The following is a 20773-nucleotide window of genomic DNA, read 5'->3' as shown; positions in this document are numbered from 1 at the left end:
TGATGCTATGGGTCCGTATTCACCGACGTTTTGGTGAAAGTGTAAATAATAAACACAAACTTAAGAAAATAAATCAATCAAAATAACGTTTAACACATAATAATTGTCACAAAACGATCACATCAACATTAGAAAACTTTACTTCATCAACGAAAATAACATGTTAGAGCATAAAATGAATACATAGGGAATACTAGGTTAGCGTTGAATACAGAGAAGTTTATGTTGCGAGGCTTAGAACGCCGGAAGCGGTGTTCGAGCCGAGCAACATATCTACATTGAACATTGAAACAAGTCTTACACGTCAAATGAAAATATGCTTACATATTAATTGGTTCTTGTCCCAGCGCTGTGTATCCCCAATGACAAAGTACTTTGGCAATTATAATTATACATATCAACAATGTCATGCACAAATGTTACTACCTGCAAGTAAACAGTGAAATAAGCACTAATAGTACTATTCGGTGTAAGTGTTAATTATAGACACACATTTACTAGAATAAATCAATCGAAATAACGCTAAACCCATGATAATGGTCACAAAACAATCAACATAAAGATAACTGCATAATAGTTTGTCCGGACACGCTCCAAAACAAGTACAGCTTCGTGAGCATCTGTTACAACAAATGCACAACTGGCAAACACAGTCTTCACATGTGTCATCTTGACAACCATCGCCTTGGGCCGGAATAGGATTCATGTCTTTAGTTCTTAGCTCCTTCAGAACGGTACGTCTGACGCATTCCGTCCCATTCACCATGGTTTTCATAGCGTCATCATACTCATGATTTAACTTCGTACGATATACAAGTTTAATTTATATGGTATGGGCGTGATTGAGCAAAATTAAATAAGAGAAATTATATTAACTAAGTAAATAATAGTTTTATAGAGAAAACAAATGTCGAAGTGAATTATAATCATTGTGAAAGTAACTTACTCCAGGCCCAAAGGCGACTGTTGCCACAACGACGTGAACTCTTCCGGCCCGGAAATCATTTAGAATCCTCTCCTTCGTGGCGTCCGTTGTTGAAGATGTAAACATTTCAACAACGCGGTTGCAGCTATGGTGCTCCCCGTCGTAGGACGTGTCACCGAGTTGAATAACCAACCATGACCACACTTGATATACACACCTGTACGACCTGAAATCGCAAAAGGAAGATCTTTTTGACATACATGTAATATAGGATTATTTGTTTATAGGAACACAGACAGAAAAGCATATTAAACATCGTTGCAAATTTCAGAAACAGTTTAGTTTACCCAATTTCAAAGATCTTCACACTATTGTACATAATACATAAATTTCAAACAAACAAGCCAACATTCTGATTAAAACAGAATTGAATTGAATTAAAAGTACACACTTGCAGAATATTATAGTCTTGACCAGTGTGGGTGTTGTCTGAAACTGTTGCAGCAACCACACCAGCTCTTCCTCAGCGTGATCAGTCGATTTTCTAACCGCCAGTCGAATATTCGGTCTGAAGATTTTATCATACAAATTGTATCATAATTATCATAGTTATAGCGTTGTATTTAATTATCTGGGTACACTTTTACTAATTTAACTAGTAACGCAAATATCTGACGTACACAGGGAGTTTTAATTAAATTGTATGTTATTTATTTTTCAAAGACTACTACCAATGATTATCAAACTATTAGTTAATTAAGAAGCATGCGTTGTATTATAAATATGCGCACCCGATCAGAAAACGTAAGTAGCTTCTTTTAATACTAGTAGTAAATGTCGTTAACTTGAACACAAAATCTAAACAAGGGCTGTTTGTAAAAGATGCATGCCCCCCCCTATATGGGCTATAAGTTGTAGAAGCAGCCATTGTGTGAATACGTTTTTTTGTCACTGTGAACAACGGTGGTGGTGGTGGTGGTGGTGGTGGTGGTGGTGGTGGTGGTGGTGGTGGTGGTGGTGGTGGTGGTGGTGGTGGTGGTGGTGGTGGTGGTGGTGGTGGTGGAAATTGATACAATGCATTACAAAAATGCAGTTAGCCTTACATTTGGTAAAATTTAAATATATTACAAGGGAGGCAAATGCTGTAACAAAAAGAACATGCATAAACGGTAGTTGTTTCCCTTCTTTGAACCATGCTTAATCCTTAAAATGCCTATTTTCAGTAACTGTGACCTTCACATGTGACCTTGACCTTTGACCTAGTGACCTCAAAATCAATAGGGGTCATCTGCGAGTCATGATCAATGTACCTATGAAGTTTCATGATCCTAGGCCCAAGCGTTCTTGAGTTATCATCTGACAACCACCTGGTGGACGGACGGACAGACAGACCGACAGATAGACCGACCGACAGACCGACATGAGCAAAGCAATATACCCCTCTTCTTCGAAGGGGGGCATAATTAGTCCTAATTAATGCATGACAATGTTAAAGGCATGAGTTAAAAGCACACATGGAAGGCGACATGAAAAAAAATGCCGGAGGTGAAATGGAAGTGTTTTTTTTCAAGCAACTTTCTTTTAATAGCGTTCTCTTAGTTGCGAGAATGGCACTTTCCTTTCTTTGCAAAAGGACGCTAGGCGCGGGAAACGTTAACTGTCAAGTGAACGTGACTCAGATCCCAGCGCACGATTGGCTGACCCGTTACACAAAATTAGGCAACTTATTGGCACAATTCCCCCCGATTGGATGACCCGTTATGCAAAATGAGTAAACCAAATGGCACAATTCCTATCCGCCCTGCGTTTTTACATAACTTAGAACCATTTCGATTCATCAAACCGTTTATTAGTGGATACAGTTTTATTTATACGACGTTTGGTGTTAATTGTAATTATATAAAACTTACTGCTAAGCATTTAATATTTGCTGCGAGGATTGTGGTATTTTGTCTCATTTAACTGTCGGGTAATACGCCGACGGATAACGCATCGTCGGACAACAGCAGACCTTGGTGTATATCCTGCTGTACCTTCTCTGTTGCTGTGGCGGTAACTGCAAGCAAGGGTACATCTGTCAGGCTGCGCAGTTCCCCTATTTGTCGGAATTCTGGTCGGAAATCTTCGCCCCTAATAATGTTATACTGTTAATAAGTACACTTTATTTTTGTTTTGTTCCCATATAGAAAAATATTTAGACATATTTGTGTTTACATATCGGTATAAAAAACCCATAAATACCTATAACGATGGGTACATAAGTATTAACCTATTATACATAATTTAACACGACGTGTAATTACATAAGTACTGCTAAACAAGTCGCCTGATCTTCATGAGTACTGTGTTCACGTAATGCTATAAGTATTATTCTCGTATCGTGTTTCGTATTGACGACGTTTAGTTCTTTTGTATTAAAACGCGTACCATTGCGACACACAATGAGCTTCGTCAACGGCCAGCAGGCATAGTCTTTCTTTCATCTCGGGGCTGAGGATGAGTTTGCGCCAGGTTGGGGATCGCAGGGCTTCCGGTGTGGCGAAAAGAACGGACACGTCTGTTGTCCGCATATCTGCAATGAAGGTAAAATTAAGTCTGTCAAAGGAATTTAAAAAAAAATTATAATATGAAAAAATAAATGCTTTAATTGTGGTATATATTGCGTATAGTATCGAAGTTAAGTGTCCATACACACTGGATAACATAAGCCCTCGAAAAAGTGAAGAAATAAAAGTATCTATAGATCAAGTTGATTAATTTAAATTGTTCAATACCTGCCATTAAATGGAATATTGATCACATTGATCTCTTGAGTAATAAAGTGTCGGTAACATTAACAAAAAATGTTTTGCTCTCATGCAATTCCGTTATGATTTAATGTAAATCCGTACAACATATTTTACCTTGTACTTGCTGTGTTTTTAGATCGGTGGATATGACAGAAGAAACATGCCAATCAGCGAGTCGCCGCGCCTGGTCCCTCATTAGGCTTGTCAAAGGTGAAATGACAATAGCGACGTGCTGAACAGAGGGGTCCTGAAATAAAATACTGATGCTAATTATCATAGCAATGTGTTTTTTCTTTAAATTGTAAATAACGTACAAACATTGCAGTTGATATAAATACTTTATAAAGATTTTTTTTTTAATTTAATTTATTATTTTCATATTTTGCATTTGTATGTAAAGCAATTACAGAGAGAATATTCACTTGTATGTCTTTAAAGGGGCCTTTTCACAGATTTTAGCATTTTTTTAACTTATTCATTAAATGCTTTATATCGATAAATGTAAACATTGGATCGTAAAAGCTCCAGTAAAAAATCAAGAATAAAATTAAAAAAAGGAAACGAACATTGCCCGGACCAGGTTTCGAACCAGTGACCCCTGGAGTCCTGCCAGAATCCTGAAGTAATCAAAGCGCTGAAGGCACTGAAGATGTTCGCTATTGCATAATTTAACACGCAATTCATTTTTGAAAATCAATCGCAAGTTTGAAATGAACACACGCCATTCAACTTTATAAAGTGTGTGTCATAGCGCACGGGTCGAGTTTTGTGTGCACTTTTTATCAGCCTTATTATTTCATAGAAATAACTCAGACAAAATAAAAACAACATGCTTTTTGGAAGTTCTGAAAGCATAGAAAGTATGATGAAAATGGTAATGATACCTTAAAATAAAGAAAATTTGCAGTCACCATCATATTAAAGGAATATTTTTTTCTAATATCAAATGACTATCACACCAAGAATATAAATTCATAATGAAAGTTCCGTGTACAAAACTTTTGATTTTTGACACCATATACAAATTCAAAATATACAACAATCTTCGTATCTTGTATATGGAGGAATAAAAGTATATAAACATTGCTGTTTATGCTTTACTTATTACCCGAGCAGTTCACACGGTGTCAACAACGCTAACATAAACAAAGGTATAGAGCACTAATGCGCTTTTAGGCGTAGCTGTTTCAGTTTTCATCTTAGTGACTTTTACATAACGCCAACAGACACGCATGAATATTTTCGAATATTTAATAAGCTGATTCGAGATACAACCTCTGAATTTTTGCTACATCACTGCGTATGTGCTCAATTCAAAGGATGTAGCACTGTTCAGTGTAAGGAATTCCGGACTACACACTGTATGCTCAAACGACACAAATTGTGGCCCTGTTACAATTACGCGTTACAATCCATCTCGCAGAATTTCACTTTCGCCTCCAAGATGAGAAAACAATCATTAGCGAAATAGTATAGTGTCACGACAAGAGAAAATCGTTTAATTATCATACCACAATGTTTGCCGTACTTGGTCAGCACGTCTGGAAATCATTCCTTAATGTGTGGATAGGCTGCCATTATTAACAAGTTTGCTATTTTCAATTCAATTTTGTATCAAAAAGCATTGTTCTTAAATGTGGCATTTTCAATTCGCAATGAGATTTGTAATGACCCTCGTCATGCGAAAATGGGTCTTATTCCATATGCGCCCATCATATAAATAGCCCACTCAGCTATCTCTCCTTCTGGTAAGGAGAAACATAACATATTGAGTGATTTTAAAGCGAACAGCATCGCCTATGGCCTGACTGCGCAAAAGCACATGTTGGGTTTAACAAACGCTTGCCGAAACGCATAAGACCCATTTTCGCATGACGGCGCTATTGACGTGTGATTTAAATGTGTCGAAAGAAAACTGCGTTTAAATAAAATATAAACATACGATATATTTCGATAGTGAAGAAAGATACTCATAACAAGGCATATGAGGACACATATGAAGTGCTCTACCGTAGTATATATTTTATTTACTCACACTAATGTGTGGTTTGACAATGCTAACACACATTTCATGCGGTGAATATGCAGCTTACAAGTGAGAAACACAACACAATAGTTTAACTTTTGTTTAATTGTATTTAATTATTTAGAAAAGTAAATTGCTAATTTTATTTCAAAGTCAGCGTATACGCCGACTACATTTTTAAAAGACATTTATTGTTATAAATGTATTTAATATAATATATTAAGTTGTTTTCGGTTTTAGCGATTAAAAAGCATTTTCGAGGTTGCCTATAGTATGCCTGTAGTAATTGATGAACTCATATCCAACTGTCTATGTATTGAGAACTGTGAATAAAACAAGCTTAACCTTCTACTAACCTTCTACTATTGCATTCGTATTATTATTATAAATTGTTTGTTATATTCGGGTTAAGCAATAATGAAACTTTTTTTTGTCTATCGTATCGCTGAAGTTATTGTTGAACTTATGTTCAACGTTTTATTAATTGAGAATATAAATAAGCGTCAACTTTTTCCCGAATCTCTCAATTTACGACCTGCACTACGTCATTGAGTTGTATGCGAGAGCGTAACCTATTGCGTTGTTATAACCCGTAAACTTTCCTTTGTTTATCGACAGGCGCATCTATTAATAGCCTCATATCATGAATGCCAAAACAACCGGGAAAAAGAACCACGTGACCAAACAGGACGCAAAACGCAAATACCATGCGACTACGACTTTTATTATGTAAGAACGCTCCGCAAATCCTTTGAAGTCGGAGCCTTGTGATTGCTATTACGTAAATAATTGACCTCTAACTGAAGTAAGCTAAGGAAACGCAGCACCTAATTGACCCATTCCTTCTATGTGCGAAGGCAGATTGAATTTTACTAATGTATGGTTTGCCTATTATAACACACATTATAATGCGGTAAATATGCGACTAACAAGTAAAAAACACTATAATTAAACTTTTGTTTTGAATTAAGTTATTTAGAAAACATTATTCCAAACCTTATTTCAAAACAGCAAGACTACATTTTTTAGAGAATATTATTGTTATATTTAAATGTTTTTTAACAATTTCAGCGATAATGAAACATTGTTGTATGTTGTCTATCGTATCCCAGTAATAATTGTTGAACTCGTGGTCAACGTATTATTAATTGAGACCTGTGAATATAAACAAGCGTAACCTTATACTACTGCGTTATTCTCACACGGACTCCCCTTTGTTTATCGCCAGCCTCAGATTTATGAATGAGCTGAGCGAAAATACTACGTCACGCACACGCAGCAGAAAGTGAACTATTTTAATCATTCATAAACAATCTCCTCCGCGACACGTACAATACAATCATTGTTTATTGATTATTTTCTATAAAACACCGTTCGAAAATATTGAATGTAACACGATATTAATATAATGTTTCCATTTGTGAATACACATAATTGAAGAACTCAAACCTCTTGCATAAATTATACAACTCATTCTTGCGCGGATACGCAACGGGTATTGGGTTAATCATACCTAGGCCGTATCGACCTGAATTTCACACTAAGCACTTTAGACGGGCGCTAAAGCGCCCATCTAAAAACGCTTTAGCCTACTGAGCTATTCCGCCGATTACACATGCTAATTGTATTTTATACCTTATATAAGCAATCTTCGTAGTTTCACAAAATTTAACGACAAAAACAGAACTCTCCAAATTATTCAATCGTTTCGCGTTGCAACGCTTTATAATTTTTAGGTTTTAAAATCGTCAAAAGATGCATATAATGGCTCTATTAGACCATGGTAAATGTTCAGTATTACTGTTTCCTCACAAATATCATAACTAAAACGAAAATTTGCGAATCTGAAACAACTTTTTTCAATTTTGTCAATTTACCAAAGCGTGAAAAGATCCCTTTAAGAAGAGGTGGTAACACAAAGCAAATGGTCGTTCCAAATCCGGTAGGAAGAACGGCAGTAACATCTCGGTTTTTCAGTAAGGCCGATAATTTTTCCTTTGCTCAGATTTCATATCAAAGCCAAATCTTTCACAAATTAAAGAATACTGATTTTATATTGTTTCACTCATGTCTATAAACGAATTGATATTGACCGTCGGAATTTTCATAACAGCGTGGGGCCTGGCGGTCTCTTCTGTCCACGCAAGTTATTGCATAACGCCGTTTAGATGTGTGCATACGAGTCCTGAGTCTGTTCTGTCCGCACAAGTTATTGCATAACGCCGTTTAGATTTGTGTATCGGAGTCCTTTGAAGTCAGGGAATTGCGCAGACTAGCACCTGCTATTTATATAAGTATAACTTATATAACGTATGACTTTCTGGTAATTTTGGCGCGAAACTAATAGGAACAGAGAGTGCTTTCAGTCACATGGCACGTGCTTTCACGTGCGTATATTTAAGACGCACCAAAGCGCAAGGCAGTTGACACGTTTTGATATCTCTGAAAATGGCTTGTGCAATGTGCAAAAAACCCTTTGAAGCGAGGGCTAAAGGCTTCAAACGAAAACCGTTAATTAACAAAAAACGGTCAGAGATCGATATAGGAGATTTGTTTGACATTGATGTAACTCCAGGAGCTAAAGAGCGATTCCTTTGCGACAAATGTGATCAGCTAACCAGCATTGCAACCCGTGGTAACACAGCAAAAAATCAATTGTTTGAAGCGAGCTCGGAAAAAAAGTTACTTAAGGAGAAAAAGGACACCGTCAACGCCACAAAAGCCACCAAACGAGCCGTCTACCAGCACACCGTCAACGTCAACGCCCAGAAGAAAGCGGCCAGCGAGTCCAGCACTATCGCCTGTGGCGGGCTTGACTCCGAGGAAACGGAAACGTCCTAACACTTGCGGGGTATATTATTTCGTGACTCTGTCGTTTTATGAAATGTTTACTCTTAAAAAATACATTTGTTCAAAAGTATTCATTATACAAACTCAAATTTTATTCTCCAAATATAATTATCGTATATTCATAAGATCAATTGATCAGCATTTATTTTTGGGAAAGGTGAGCTTTAAGGTGGTTTGTAGAGGTCGGATATTTTAAGCAAACACAAATGATATGAGTCGCGCTCTGTGAAAAGGGGGTTTAATGCATGTGCGGAAAGTATCGTCCCGGATTAGCCTGTGCAGTCCGCACAGGTTAATCAGGGGCGACACTTTCCCCTATGATATTTTTCGTTTCAAGAAAGTATTTTCGTAGCAAAACTCATGTTAAAGCGGAAAGTGTCGTCCGCATGTGCGGTCTGCAGAGACTAATCTGGGACGACACTTTACGCACATGCATTAAACCCCCTTTTCACAGAGCTCGGCTTATATATTAATAACTCTCGACACCCTTATTGCTTTTAATTTTGATTTTATTTTTGTTTAATTTGTCTTCATCATCATCATCTTCATTATTATGGACTTAATAAGTTGTAAAATTAATTACTCTAATTATCCAAATATAGCGACATTTATTATGTTGATAAAGATTCGTTTAATATGATTTTATTTGTAGCCTAGTGAGAATACGGGTATTTTGTAACTGAAGTACCGAAATTACAAGCAGGGGTTCAGCTTCTTCCGTAAGAGGAAATTCGCCCGAAACGCCATGGACTCTTTGATTGTGTAAGAGACAAGGTCACAGGTGAAAGGCATTTTGAAGGGAAAGAAGCTTCCTCTCATTCCATAATAAATATTTCACTACTGCTACGATTTTCCAGCGCTTGCGAAAAGTGTGCTGGTCTCATCTTTTTATAAATAAGAAAATACTTATATTAGATGAATTTTTTAACACAAAGGTATGTGTATTAAGAAATTATTATATATATATATTGCTCAACTTGTTTGGTAGTTCTACCGTGACCAACACGTTAAAACATGTTAACATATCTCAATAGGACAAAGTAAATTGTTTTGTGAAACGTTAAACATCAACATTCACCGATCGCCGTGGCGTAGTGGATATTGTGTCCGCCTAGCGATCGATAGATCGCGGTTCGAACCCCACTGGAAGCGTTCTTTCCAACTCCCCCAAAGACACAAGGTTAACGTAATAGTACCAGGAAACAGACTCGAGAGCGTTTTAATAGGCCAAATACTTTCGGTGCAATCGAGCTTGAATAAATTGGTTTAAACTGCATTAAAACATTCACCGAGTTATATTTTTTATAAATATCTAAGATAAATCTATATAATCTTACATACAGCTTTTCAAAGACTTTGGGAAAATCGGTGTATGTGTTGGCGAGAGAGCTCTGATGTCAACACTGGACGCCCTGAAGAACTCATTCGACGAGGAACTGAAGAGATGGCGAGTCGAGATTCAGGTGGAAAATCAGACTTTTATTTACATTACTGTTCAGTCGTTTGTTTAAGACGGATTTAGTTGTCGGTTGGACACTTATTTAACCAAACGTTTTTGTCACAATATCTCTTAATACATTTATTAAAACTGTTTAAGAAAACGTGTCCAACATTTTATCGCATTGTCACAGTAGCAATAACGGAATATCACTTTGTGTGATAAACTTGAAAACGTATCACTCACTATTTGAAACAATACGACTCGATCATCCGTAGCGCTTGCCATTAATCACGCTTTTGTTGTTTTATGCATTATTTGTATTATTTTTTTAAAGTTGAAATATTCTATGTAAAGCTATATCTCTACTACTAGGAGTACGTTTTCGGAGTCAGCGATGACGGAATGCCTGACGAAACAGCTGCTGACCCAGACTATGTGCCAGACACAGACGCCTCATCATCACCGTCAGATGAGCCCTCGGGAGACAATGGTGTACTGGAAAACCTTGTGGATCTCTCAGTTGAAGAACCGTCAGTGTCTCGACCCACAGATGATCCAGATGTCATTGTGATGCTCGGACGCGACGACGTACCAAACGGTTTTTATTTTTATTTTTTAAATACGCTATGTTTAACACAATTAAATGTAATCATTTAAAGAAAGGGACTGGCTATATAACATTAACTAAATGTATTATTATTATTTTATTTTTTAGGTATACGAAACAAAAGCCAATAACTTTGCCTTTCGGATCTTGGGTTCTTGAATCTCTATTGCCAACATGTTTTTAGTGTGTTTTTCCAATGATATAACAAATAAAGATAGGCAGCCTTATTTCAATAAATTTACTTTGCTATATTATGTTATACATTGTGCTGGGACAATGTTGGGAAGTCCATGAAAGCGCGACACCAGACAAAAAACCACGGGAACTCATACAAGTCGTGGGCTTTGGCATACGCAGTGAAAAACCGAATTCCAACATCGCACTTATCTTCGTAAGTTTTTTAAAATAGTATATTTTTACCAAAAATGGGATTGTATAGTGAAAATGTGAAATTTTAAACAAAAAATACGTTTTTGTGTAAACATGTTTACGCTGTATATACGTTATATCTCTCATGTTGGCATTGTATTAGCTCTGGCACCATCCCAGCATCAGAGATCGATGTGGAAACGTATATACTATCCAACAACGAGGTACAACACCTCAGAGGCCGCCTTGTCAACATGGTGGAGCGAATCATTCAGGAGAACGTCAAGGCTGCAAGTGGGGTCAAGGTTACTTCTCATTTATGGCACCCGTTTGAGGAGCAAAGCAAGCGGAAAAGCGAGCTGGTATATTTTTGAACAATTAAAGAAAGAAACACTCTAAAGTCTAAACCTTCGATGTTGACACCCGCTTATATTGACTTACCAATAGTATAGTACGTAAACTAACATAGATAAAGACACATTTTAACAACGTTAATCATTTTTAACTATATCATACCTTCAACAAATGTGTAGGAATTTCATTGGATTAAACGACTTCACCTGACTACCAAATATTTCAAAATATATTGTCAACATCGTAAAATATGGGGTCAGTAAAAAAAATAAATAAATGGCTGAAACATGCTGTGTGATATATACGATACAACGTCAACTTCTGCCTTGACGCCAGTGTATCACCCTAATTTGAATCTCTTGACTGTCCCAATATCTTGCAATACGGGGCAGCAACTGACCTTGTATCTTACACTTGTATAACCGTTTTGCTTCAGTATAACCTTGGTGTTTTGGACCATAACCCCTTAACTGTACAAGGTGTAGTGAGCATATTAGACCACCTCCACAGCTACGTTCCCCAGCGCAACGGAGATGTCCACACGCTTATCACATGGGGAGACGGCCTGTCCTGCAAACGTCACGTTGACGCACAAAACGCGCGTTCAAATGAGCCTACGGCGCGTGATAGACTGGAGGGTCTTGAACCAGCGCCTCAAGATTTTCACAAAAGGATGCTGATTCTTCAAGTGAGATTAACTGAGTATTATTTATAACATAAGCTGTTCTGCACTGTAAATACGTAATCATTGTTCTTGCTGATTACAGTAGACGCTGCCGATCTTTTCAATCTATTTTTAAAGAGTTATTATCAATGTCTGTACTATTTATTGTCCATTATTGCAAATATTGTTTGCACGCGCAATAGTTAAGATTGGTTACGTTATTACATTTATATGTGTTTGAACCAAACCAAATATAAGCACTGTTATCATCCACCAGGCTTGTTCCTTAATTGATTGCAAATGACCAAGTGCCAAACTTATTATTATATATTCTTATTATATGCAATATAATTATTTTTAAAGGCATTAGTCGTTGATATGCCCTTTAACTGACGATATCATAAGATACTTATACCACAAACTCGTTATTTATCACGACAGGTTCTAATGGACAGTCTATATGATGGGAAATCTGCGACAGAACGGGGAACGTTGTTCCAGTTGCGGAATATGTTCGCCAAAAGGTCCGTGACGCGCGTGGTTCTCGAGTCGTTTAACTACGTCTCGGAATTTCTTAAGTTCGTGACAGAGGGCTATGTGATCACATTTGCCCTGGACGAACTTGGCTTGACGTCACTGGACGATGAGGCCGAGATGACGCTTGAAGACCTCAATGCCGCGGCAGTAGCCATCGTCAACAAAATATGGTGCCCCATCACCCTGAACGACGATGACACCGCTACAGACGATAAGTGGTACTTCTGTCGACAAGGTTAGCTGTTCATGCGTAAATGTCATTTTCTTATAAGATGTGGTGTTGAGTTTGGAACAAATTAAAGATGGTAAGAAACTAATAAACGGAAGTAAAAAAATAACACCGATACCGAGTCATTTTGAGATTCGAACCCACGCTCACATACTGCGTTTAAATAAAAATGATAGTTTTCTCGCTGTTCATGAGCTTGATCAAAATGCGCATGTGTTAAGAAGTATTTCGTTTGCATTTCAATTTTTTTTTATAAACAGAAACTAAGAATTTTCTCGCGCCCAACGTTTACCGCGGACAATTTGATAATACAAAAGGTTTATGTTAAGGACCGTTTATAGAAACTCAAACTTTGTGTAAAGCAATCATTTTATAACTATTTTTTTGAAAGATACTCGTATTTTAATTAGTATATGAACAGCATACACCGTCTGTATGTCCCTTTGCGGACAACTACCATTAGAACATAAAGAATGCGTTATATAAAGGTTAATATAACGTTAAACATGTTAGATTGTGAATTACAGTTAAATCATTTAATGAATGGAAAATTACTATTTTTCTCAGGTTCAATGGATGATGACGACAATGAAGAATTGATTAAATGTGGAATGCCCTAATGGAACATGGTTCCATTTGGAGTGCCTCAGTCTTGATTCCGACAACTTACCAGAAGCATGGTACTACAGCGCTGAATGCATGTCCGTTCTTTCAAAATTCTACACATGCAGACGCACAAAGGACGAGGGCATGGTTGAGTGCTGCAACCGTCAGTGCACCCGGGGAAGCTGGCTCCACGCTGGGTGTGTCGGTATATATCATCTTTGTGTGTGGGGCTTGGGGTGCGTGCGTGTGCATTCAGTTCTTCTCAGATGTCCTTAAACAGTATCTGGTATATCTTTCCAGCAATCAACGGATGGTTGCCAGAACGTCTGAGAAATGACCTCATATGGAATCGAACCGTCAACCTGCGAGGTGGGATCGGTAACAACCTGGAGGCGGACCTTGTCAACGAATTCCTAAATCGAGAGTTTAAAGGTAATTCAAATATAAAACGTTTCTGAACGAATGACATTTGGCAGCATGCTACTTAAAATATCTTAGAGTCTTGCTTACTAGTATACACGGACCCAATTAAGTCAAAGTCTATGGAGATATTCTATATCTTTTACTAGTTATGCATTTTTATTTTATCTATTTAATTAATAAAAACGACCGTGCTTCATTTGCATTGTTATTATCATCAGAGAGCATTAGCTCGGTTGGAGCCAGAACGACTGCGGACACCCTGGAGAGGCACGGAAAGATTGCCGGTGGCTTCTCCACAGAAGTTCAGGAGACTTACACCAACCTTGTCGAGAGTGGCGTCAAACAGTTCTCCGGGAAAAAAGAAAGAATTCTGCCGGAAAGAGGACTTAAAAGTCATAGTCACTTTTTTACAAGCAGAAAATCAATGCAGAGTCGTCGGGATTGGGAATTTTTTGCCACATTTTGGGAAAAAAGTATACTTTTTGGGACTGGGAACAAAGCCGAATTTCTGCTATAAAATCGGGCCCAAAAAACCCTGGCTTCCTGCTGGCAACCACAACGACATAATTATGTGTGCATTGTTTTGCCACATTTTGGGAAAAAAGTATACTTTTTGGGACTGGGAACATAGCCAAATTTCTGCTATAAAATCGGACCCAAAAAACCCTGGCTTCCTGCTGGCAACCACAACGACATAATTATGTGTGCATTGTTTGATCATTTATGCTGTTGCATTGTGTTATTCAATACACCTGTGAAATCATCGTGGGTACCTTTACTCTTATTATATATATAAGGACCAAACAATTGTTTCAAGTACCTGTGCGTTCATGGTTGGTAAATATTCTATATAGATCTACATGTATGATACAAACCATATCGTGTATATATTATAACCGTCAAGTCTAAACTGATAATGCATCTCTTTATCCGTTTATAGTTATAACTTGTGCCTGTTATGAATTGCTTTACATTGAAAATAGACGATACGTGTAGTGATTCTTTACCATCTTAAAGTTCTAATGATCTGTGTTCGCCTAATCCGAAGGTCAAAATCAAGTACGTAACATGTATGTCGACTTATCTCGCGGTATTTCATCAATGCCCTCGCTTTTGTTTACAAACAAATCTGCATGCCCTAGTTGTTAAATCTGAGAGAAAACATATCTAGTTTTTCATTGCATTGTATCTCTCAAATATTTCTCAAGTATTTCTCAAAGATTGTTGTATGGTTTGGAGTGAGGTAATTAGCCTACACATTTGTTTTCATGACTGATATCTGAACCTTTGTGCGAAAGTGTTAATTTGGTCCTGAAAAGTTCCATTCTCAATACGTTCAATAATCATTGAAGTAATTTAATTAGCAATGGTATTACCGCACAGTTTAAGTATTCTAGATACAATGTTATCAAGTCTAGACTCTTAATTGCTTTTTAAAATGAGCAAGCTTAACATATGGACATTTCTAGACATCGTATATTGGTAAAGGTTCGATGTAATACATATGTGATTTTGATTATCACACAAATGGTTCATGTTCGATCATTGAATACCATTAACAAGGCCCTATTGTTTGAAAAAAGAGGTCTGCAAACATAATAATGAATTTAAAGGGATCTTTTCACGTTTTGGTAAATTGACACATTTGAAAAAAGTTGTTTCAGATTCGCACATTTTCGTTTTAGTTAGCATATGTGTGAGGAAACAGTAATACTGAACATTTACCATGGTCTAATATAGAAATTATATGCATCTTTTGACGATTTAAAACCCTGAAAATTATAAAGCGTTGCAACGCGAAACGATTGAATAATTTGGAGAGTTCTGTTGTTGTCGTTTAATTTTGTGAAACTACGAAGATTGCTTATATAAAGTATAAAATACGTCTCTCAGACATACTTGGCAGGATGGCCGAGCGGTCTTATTGGTTTTTACTCCGGAGGTCACTGGTTCGAGCCCTGCTGAGGGCTACTTGTTTTTCCTTTTATAAATTTTATTCTTGATTTTTAACTGGAGCTTTTTGAATCCAATGTTTACATTTATCAATAAAGAGCATTAAATGACAAACTTCAAAACATGCCAAAATCTGTGAAAAGGCCTCTTTATTCAAGACAATTCAGAGGATGTGAATGAATGTTCTAAATAATTTAAAGTTAACAGTTGCTGATCCCCGTGGCTTCTTAGTGCATCGGTGAGTAGCATCCGTCCTTCTCGGGTATGTGGGCAGTCGCTCCGACGAACAAAATCGGCGAGCGACAACCCTTGCGAAGGGCGGACAACGCAGGCGCCGGAAGTTCCCGGTTGGCAGGCTATGGAATCGCCGTCCCGAAGCATGGTGCGGTCGTCTTTGGAAACAGCGAACATGTCTACGGGAGCGGCTCCCCAGGTACCGGAAGTGTCCAGAATCCGATCCCGACAACAGCGGTATTTAAGCGGCGCTGGTACATTATATTTGTGTTCATTCTTGGAAGCTTCAAACAGGTAAAATTGCGCTGTTTAATAAAAAGAAAGTATGATATTGAGTGTAATCTAATTGAAAATGTACCCTGGGGTCCATTGTGGGGAAACTCTGATTTATGCTTTTGCGTAAATTGTCATCCCAAATAAGCCTGTGAAGTCCGCACAGGCAAATCAGGGACGACATTTTCCGTCGTTTATTTATTTTAAAGAAATATTGTTTTAACGAAATTTCAATCTAGTCAAAAGTGTCGTCCCTGATGAGCATGTGCGTACTGCACAGCTTATCTCGGACAAAACTTTACGCACATGAATTATTAAAGGTCAGTTTTCCCAAGACGCGGCTCATATTATTAACTTCCTCAAAGATTCAATATGAATCGTTTGCCAGCCAAAACAAGCACTTGAAGAATTGAAAGAAATTGTGTCTATAGCGAATCAAACGTAAATATCTGTATACTTTTAAATTTCATTTTAGTATTTTTTCTATTTACCAATTTTTTATTGTAATATATCACATTTCATTGCAGACGTGAGTATTTATATGAAAGCAATCAAACGTTTAGTAAATTCATTTTAACATATTCACGCCGAATTAGAGAGTATTGCCTTGACCATAACACACCATCCACATTCTAAACACTATTTGCACAATCTATTGTTTACGACGCATTTCGGTACATTACAAATGAAAATTGTATTTACAAACATATCTTACCAGAACATGGCTAAAAGAAGTAATATGACTGAAATATGAATGAATACCGCAACAATCCCAATGAGCTCTGCTCTGAGAAAACAGGGCTTAATGCATGTGGGTAAAGTGTTTTCCCAGATAAGCCTGCGCAGTCCACACAGGCTAATCAGTTGCGACACGTGCCGCTGTACGGTATTGTTTTGTGTTTTAGTATCTTCTAACTGAAAACTCAGTTAAGGCGGAAAGAGTAAGACTGGCTTGCACAAAGCGATTATCAAATACATAACAAAACCATATATATGACCGGCTTTTCCACAGGATTTCGCCGGGAACACGTGGAACTCTTAATAAGTTATCCCCCATACATTAATCTAAGGTTCTAATAAGAACATATGCATTATGTGTTGTTAACATTTTTAGTGATCATTTTTCGGCGTAGCTGTTTAACGTCACTTTTGACCTTACCTGACCTTTGTTAGTGTCCAATAAAATTCAAATAAAATTTCCCTCGGCTAGACACGTATAAATACACTTCATTTATTCCATTGGCTGATTTGAGCATACCACCAGAACATTGGAAACATGACCGCGTCTTTGTAACACTGTTTAACTGCGTGTTCAGCATGAAACAATTTTATCTCTAATGAAAAGGCTTGATAGATAGAAAGTTTTACACTCAACACTCGACATCAATACAGTTTGTGTGTGCACCTTCTATTTTCAGAGGATTGCCAGCGCTAGAGCGTTTGTACTTAAAGGCTATGTTCTCATATTTAGTAATTACTTCCATATTTCTGTCTGTGTTCTTGTATATTTAAGTTCATAAATGTATCGTTTTACCCTACCCTGATATTCGTTTGGCCAAACCATTTTAAATTGTTTTCGAAATTGAACATTTAACATGTAAAAGTATAAAGTTGTAAACAAACCGTCGTTCCAGCAGTGGAAGCGTGGCCTCACTTAAATGCATTGCATTCCAACCCTTAAGGTGTCAGGGTCAGTTCGCGGCCAGTAAAACACTCGTTTTTTAATATAGACACTATCGCGTGAACTTGGTGAACTGGAATTTTCTTTAGACCAGAAATATGTTAAATGGAGATATTCAGCGATATAATCATGGTTTGTCAATAATAGATTCTTAATGTGTTTTCAACAATACACTGATAAATATTTTTTGGATTAATTTAACAAGAATTATTCCACCATATTGACTAATTTATTAAGCATGAGCGCGATGATTCTCGATACTGTTAAAAATCGAATCAAATTGCAATGCCCGACAAACCACTAAAACAGGTTTGTTCGAAGAACGCGCGTATAAATATTAAAAATATGTACGGATACTTCGCGTGTGGCCGATTGACTCATATGTTTTAATTTCACTTCCATTTTTCTTTGGGTTTACTGTTTTGTATCTACAGGTTTATGACCAGCAATATGTTATAATGTAAAATCACCCGCGAAAACTCCGCGTAACATACCGTACTGCGTGTGATGCAGCTACGAACTGCTCAGAAAAAGACATTCGCTATCTTTGATCTCATTCACTGAACTCTTTTCTTTTCACCAACTCCAACCACAATCAACGACGTATATCTTTTTTAAAAGATATTTCTTGTTTGTCATAATATTGTGCCTAGAAGTTAAATAATTATGACTGAATATTACAGACATACTAATTAATAGGGCGAAACCCCAAAACACAACACGATCCACAAAACCCTATCCTTGCCTTGTTTTTCAAAATCATGGCAAAACACTACTCCTGTCATGCTTTTCCACAGGCGGTCGCCTGTGACACATGTTTAAATATTTATTGTAGTTATAAAGCTAGATTAGTACCAAATTTCTAACTTCAGTTTTATGACTGAAATATTGTTGCATAGTCCCACAGATCAAACACATAAGACTACCCTATCCCTGCCTTGCATTTCTACAGGCGTTCACCTGGGACTCGTGGGGCCCGATCACGGAGTCGGCGGAAGTGACGTTCAATTGGCAGGACAGCAAGATCGGCATGCTGGCCGACTACGGCAACATCGCCTCCACAGTCACCGTGATACCCATGTGCTAAGTCATGGATGTGAAAGGTACGACCGCAGGCTACCTCATTGGATTTAAATGCGTTAAGTGTCATCACAAATTAGCCTGTGCATATCGCTCACTTTCCGCTTAACGAAATTCTTCTTTTACTGGAGGTCTCTTCTAAACAAAAATCCAGTCAATGCGGAAAGAGTCGTCCCTGATTAGCCTGTGAGAACAGCACACGCTGATCAGGGATGACACTTTACGCAAATCATTACGCTCAGTTTTCATTGAACGCTGCTCACATGCGTGTTTTCCCGGTTTATTTCAGGCCTACGCATCTCCCTGATCATCTGCGGCTTCCTGTTAGCGCTGGGCTGCCGTATCCGGTGTATAACCATGGATCCCGCCACCATGACGTGGTAAGCCAGCCAGGCGCCAACATGTCCATACACACGGAGTGAGCTCCGTATGTTTCTATGAGTCTATGAAACATCCGTTAATCGCCGTGGCGTAGTGAATATGGAGTCCGCCTACTGACCGGCAGTTCATGGGTGAAATCCTCACCGTGGAGGCGTTTTTTTACATGCCCTAAAAGATCCCGAGTACTGAGCCTACACAGGAAAATGACTCGATAGCGTTTCAAAAAGTCTTTGGCTTACAAAGCAATAGCGCAAAAAGTAAATAAGGTTAAACTATAACACATCCAGTGAGGAAGAAATATATGGCCTGATAACCTGTTTAGTAACGTTTGTGGATTTGTTGCAGGCTCTCGAATTGTGGCGCGCTTCTGATCGGGTTCGGCGGGTCAGTTCCGTATGCCGCTCCGCAAAGCTGTCAGCGGTCTGGTTTCCGCCGGATCAGCGGACGACTGCGACGTCCATCGGGTCTTTCTCCAACAACTTTGGCGTCGCCATGGCCTTCATCATAGGTGACCTATCGTTACATAGTCAGTGGTTTTCCTTAATCATAGGTGACCTATATAGCAGGCAGTGTAAGGCCTTCATCATAGTATACCTACAGATGGGACGCTGTCAGACGTTAAAACGAAAATACAGTAAAAGTTAAAAGTTGAAATTGCCTTCCCTGATAATCCTGCGTTGACTGCAAGTGAACAAATGGACGACACTTTATACGCACATGCATTAAATGCTGTTTTCCCAGAGCATATATTACTTATGTAATCATTGTCAATAAAAACGTCTTAACGGCTGTGAAAGCATAAATAATACCAACAGTAGCAGTAGTTGTAGTTGTTGTAATAGTAGTAGTAGCTGCAGTAGAAGCAGTAGCAGCAGCAGCAGCAGTAGCAGAAGCAGCAGTATCGGCAGCAGGAGTAGCAGCAGCAGCAGTAGCAGCAGTAGCAGCAGTAGTAGCAGCAGCAGCAGTAGCAGCAACAGTAGCAGCAACAGCAGTAGCAACAGCAGTAGCAGCAATAATAGTAGTAGTTGTAGTAGTAGTAGTAGTAGTGGTAGTAGTAGTAGTAGTAGTAGTAGTAGTAGTAGTAGTAGTAGTAGTAGTAGTAGCAGTAGTAGTAGTAGTAGTAGTGAGGGTAGTAGTAGTGGTAATGAGACTGGTTATAGTGGTAGTGGTAGTGGGACTGGTAGTTGTGGCTGTAATATTTGTAGTAGTAGAAGTAGTAGAAGTAATAGTAGCAGTAGCATTGCAGTAGCAGCACCAACACCATCAGCATTGGCAGAAGAAATAGTTGTTGTAGTAGTAGTAGGCTGCTACTCCTGCTACTGCTGCTACTGAAGCTACTGCTGCTACTGCT

General features: G+C 38.0%; 1 protein-coding gene and 1 long non-coding RNA gene across 2 annotated transcripts; one reads left to right on the top strand and one right to left on the bottom strand.

The window, feature by feature from the left end:
* Positions 1 to 955: 955 nt before the first annotated feature.
* LOC127837833 (uncharacterized) lies at positions 956 to 13583 on the bottom strand. Its single transcript, XR_008029495.1, has 3 exons — positions 13462 to 13583; positions 1377 to 1493; positions 956 to 1151 (listed from the first exon to the last, which is right to left on the bottom strand). It is a non-coding gene; the product is annotated as an uncharacterized LOC127837833 (long non-coding RNA).
* Positions 13584 to 13648: 65 nt separating this feature from the next.
* On the top strand, positions 13649 to 16813 carry LOC127839505 (uncharacterized). Its single transcript, XM_052367895.1, has 4 exons — positions 13649 to 13829; positions 14039 to 14212; positions 16048 to 16244; positions 16808 to 16813. Exons 1-4 carry the CDS (start codon positions 13664 to 13666, stop codon positions 16811 to 16813), a joined length of 543 nt encoding a protein of 180 aa, XP_052223855.1. The 5' UTR covers positions 13649 to 13663.
* Positions 16814 to 20773: the final 3960 nt, after the last annotated feature.

This window comes from Dreissena polymorpha, chromosome 7 (genome assembly GCF_020536995.1).
Source record: "Dreissena polymorpha isolate Duluth1 chromosome 7, UMN_Dpol_1.0, whole genome shotgun sequence".
NCBI classification, from domain to species: domain Eukaryota; kingdom Metazoa; phylum Mollusca; class Bivalvia; order Myida; family Dreissenidae; genus Dreissena; species Dreissena polymorpha.
Note: the sequence above shows the minus strand (reverse complement) of the source record. Positions and strands in the feature narration are given on the sequence as shown.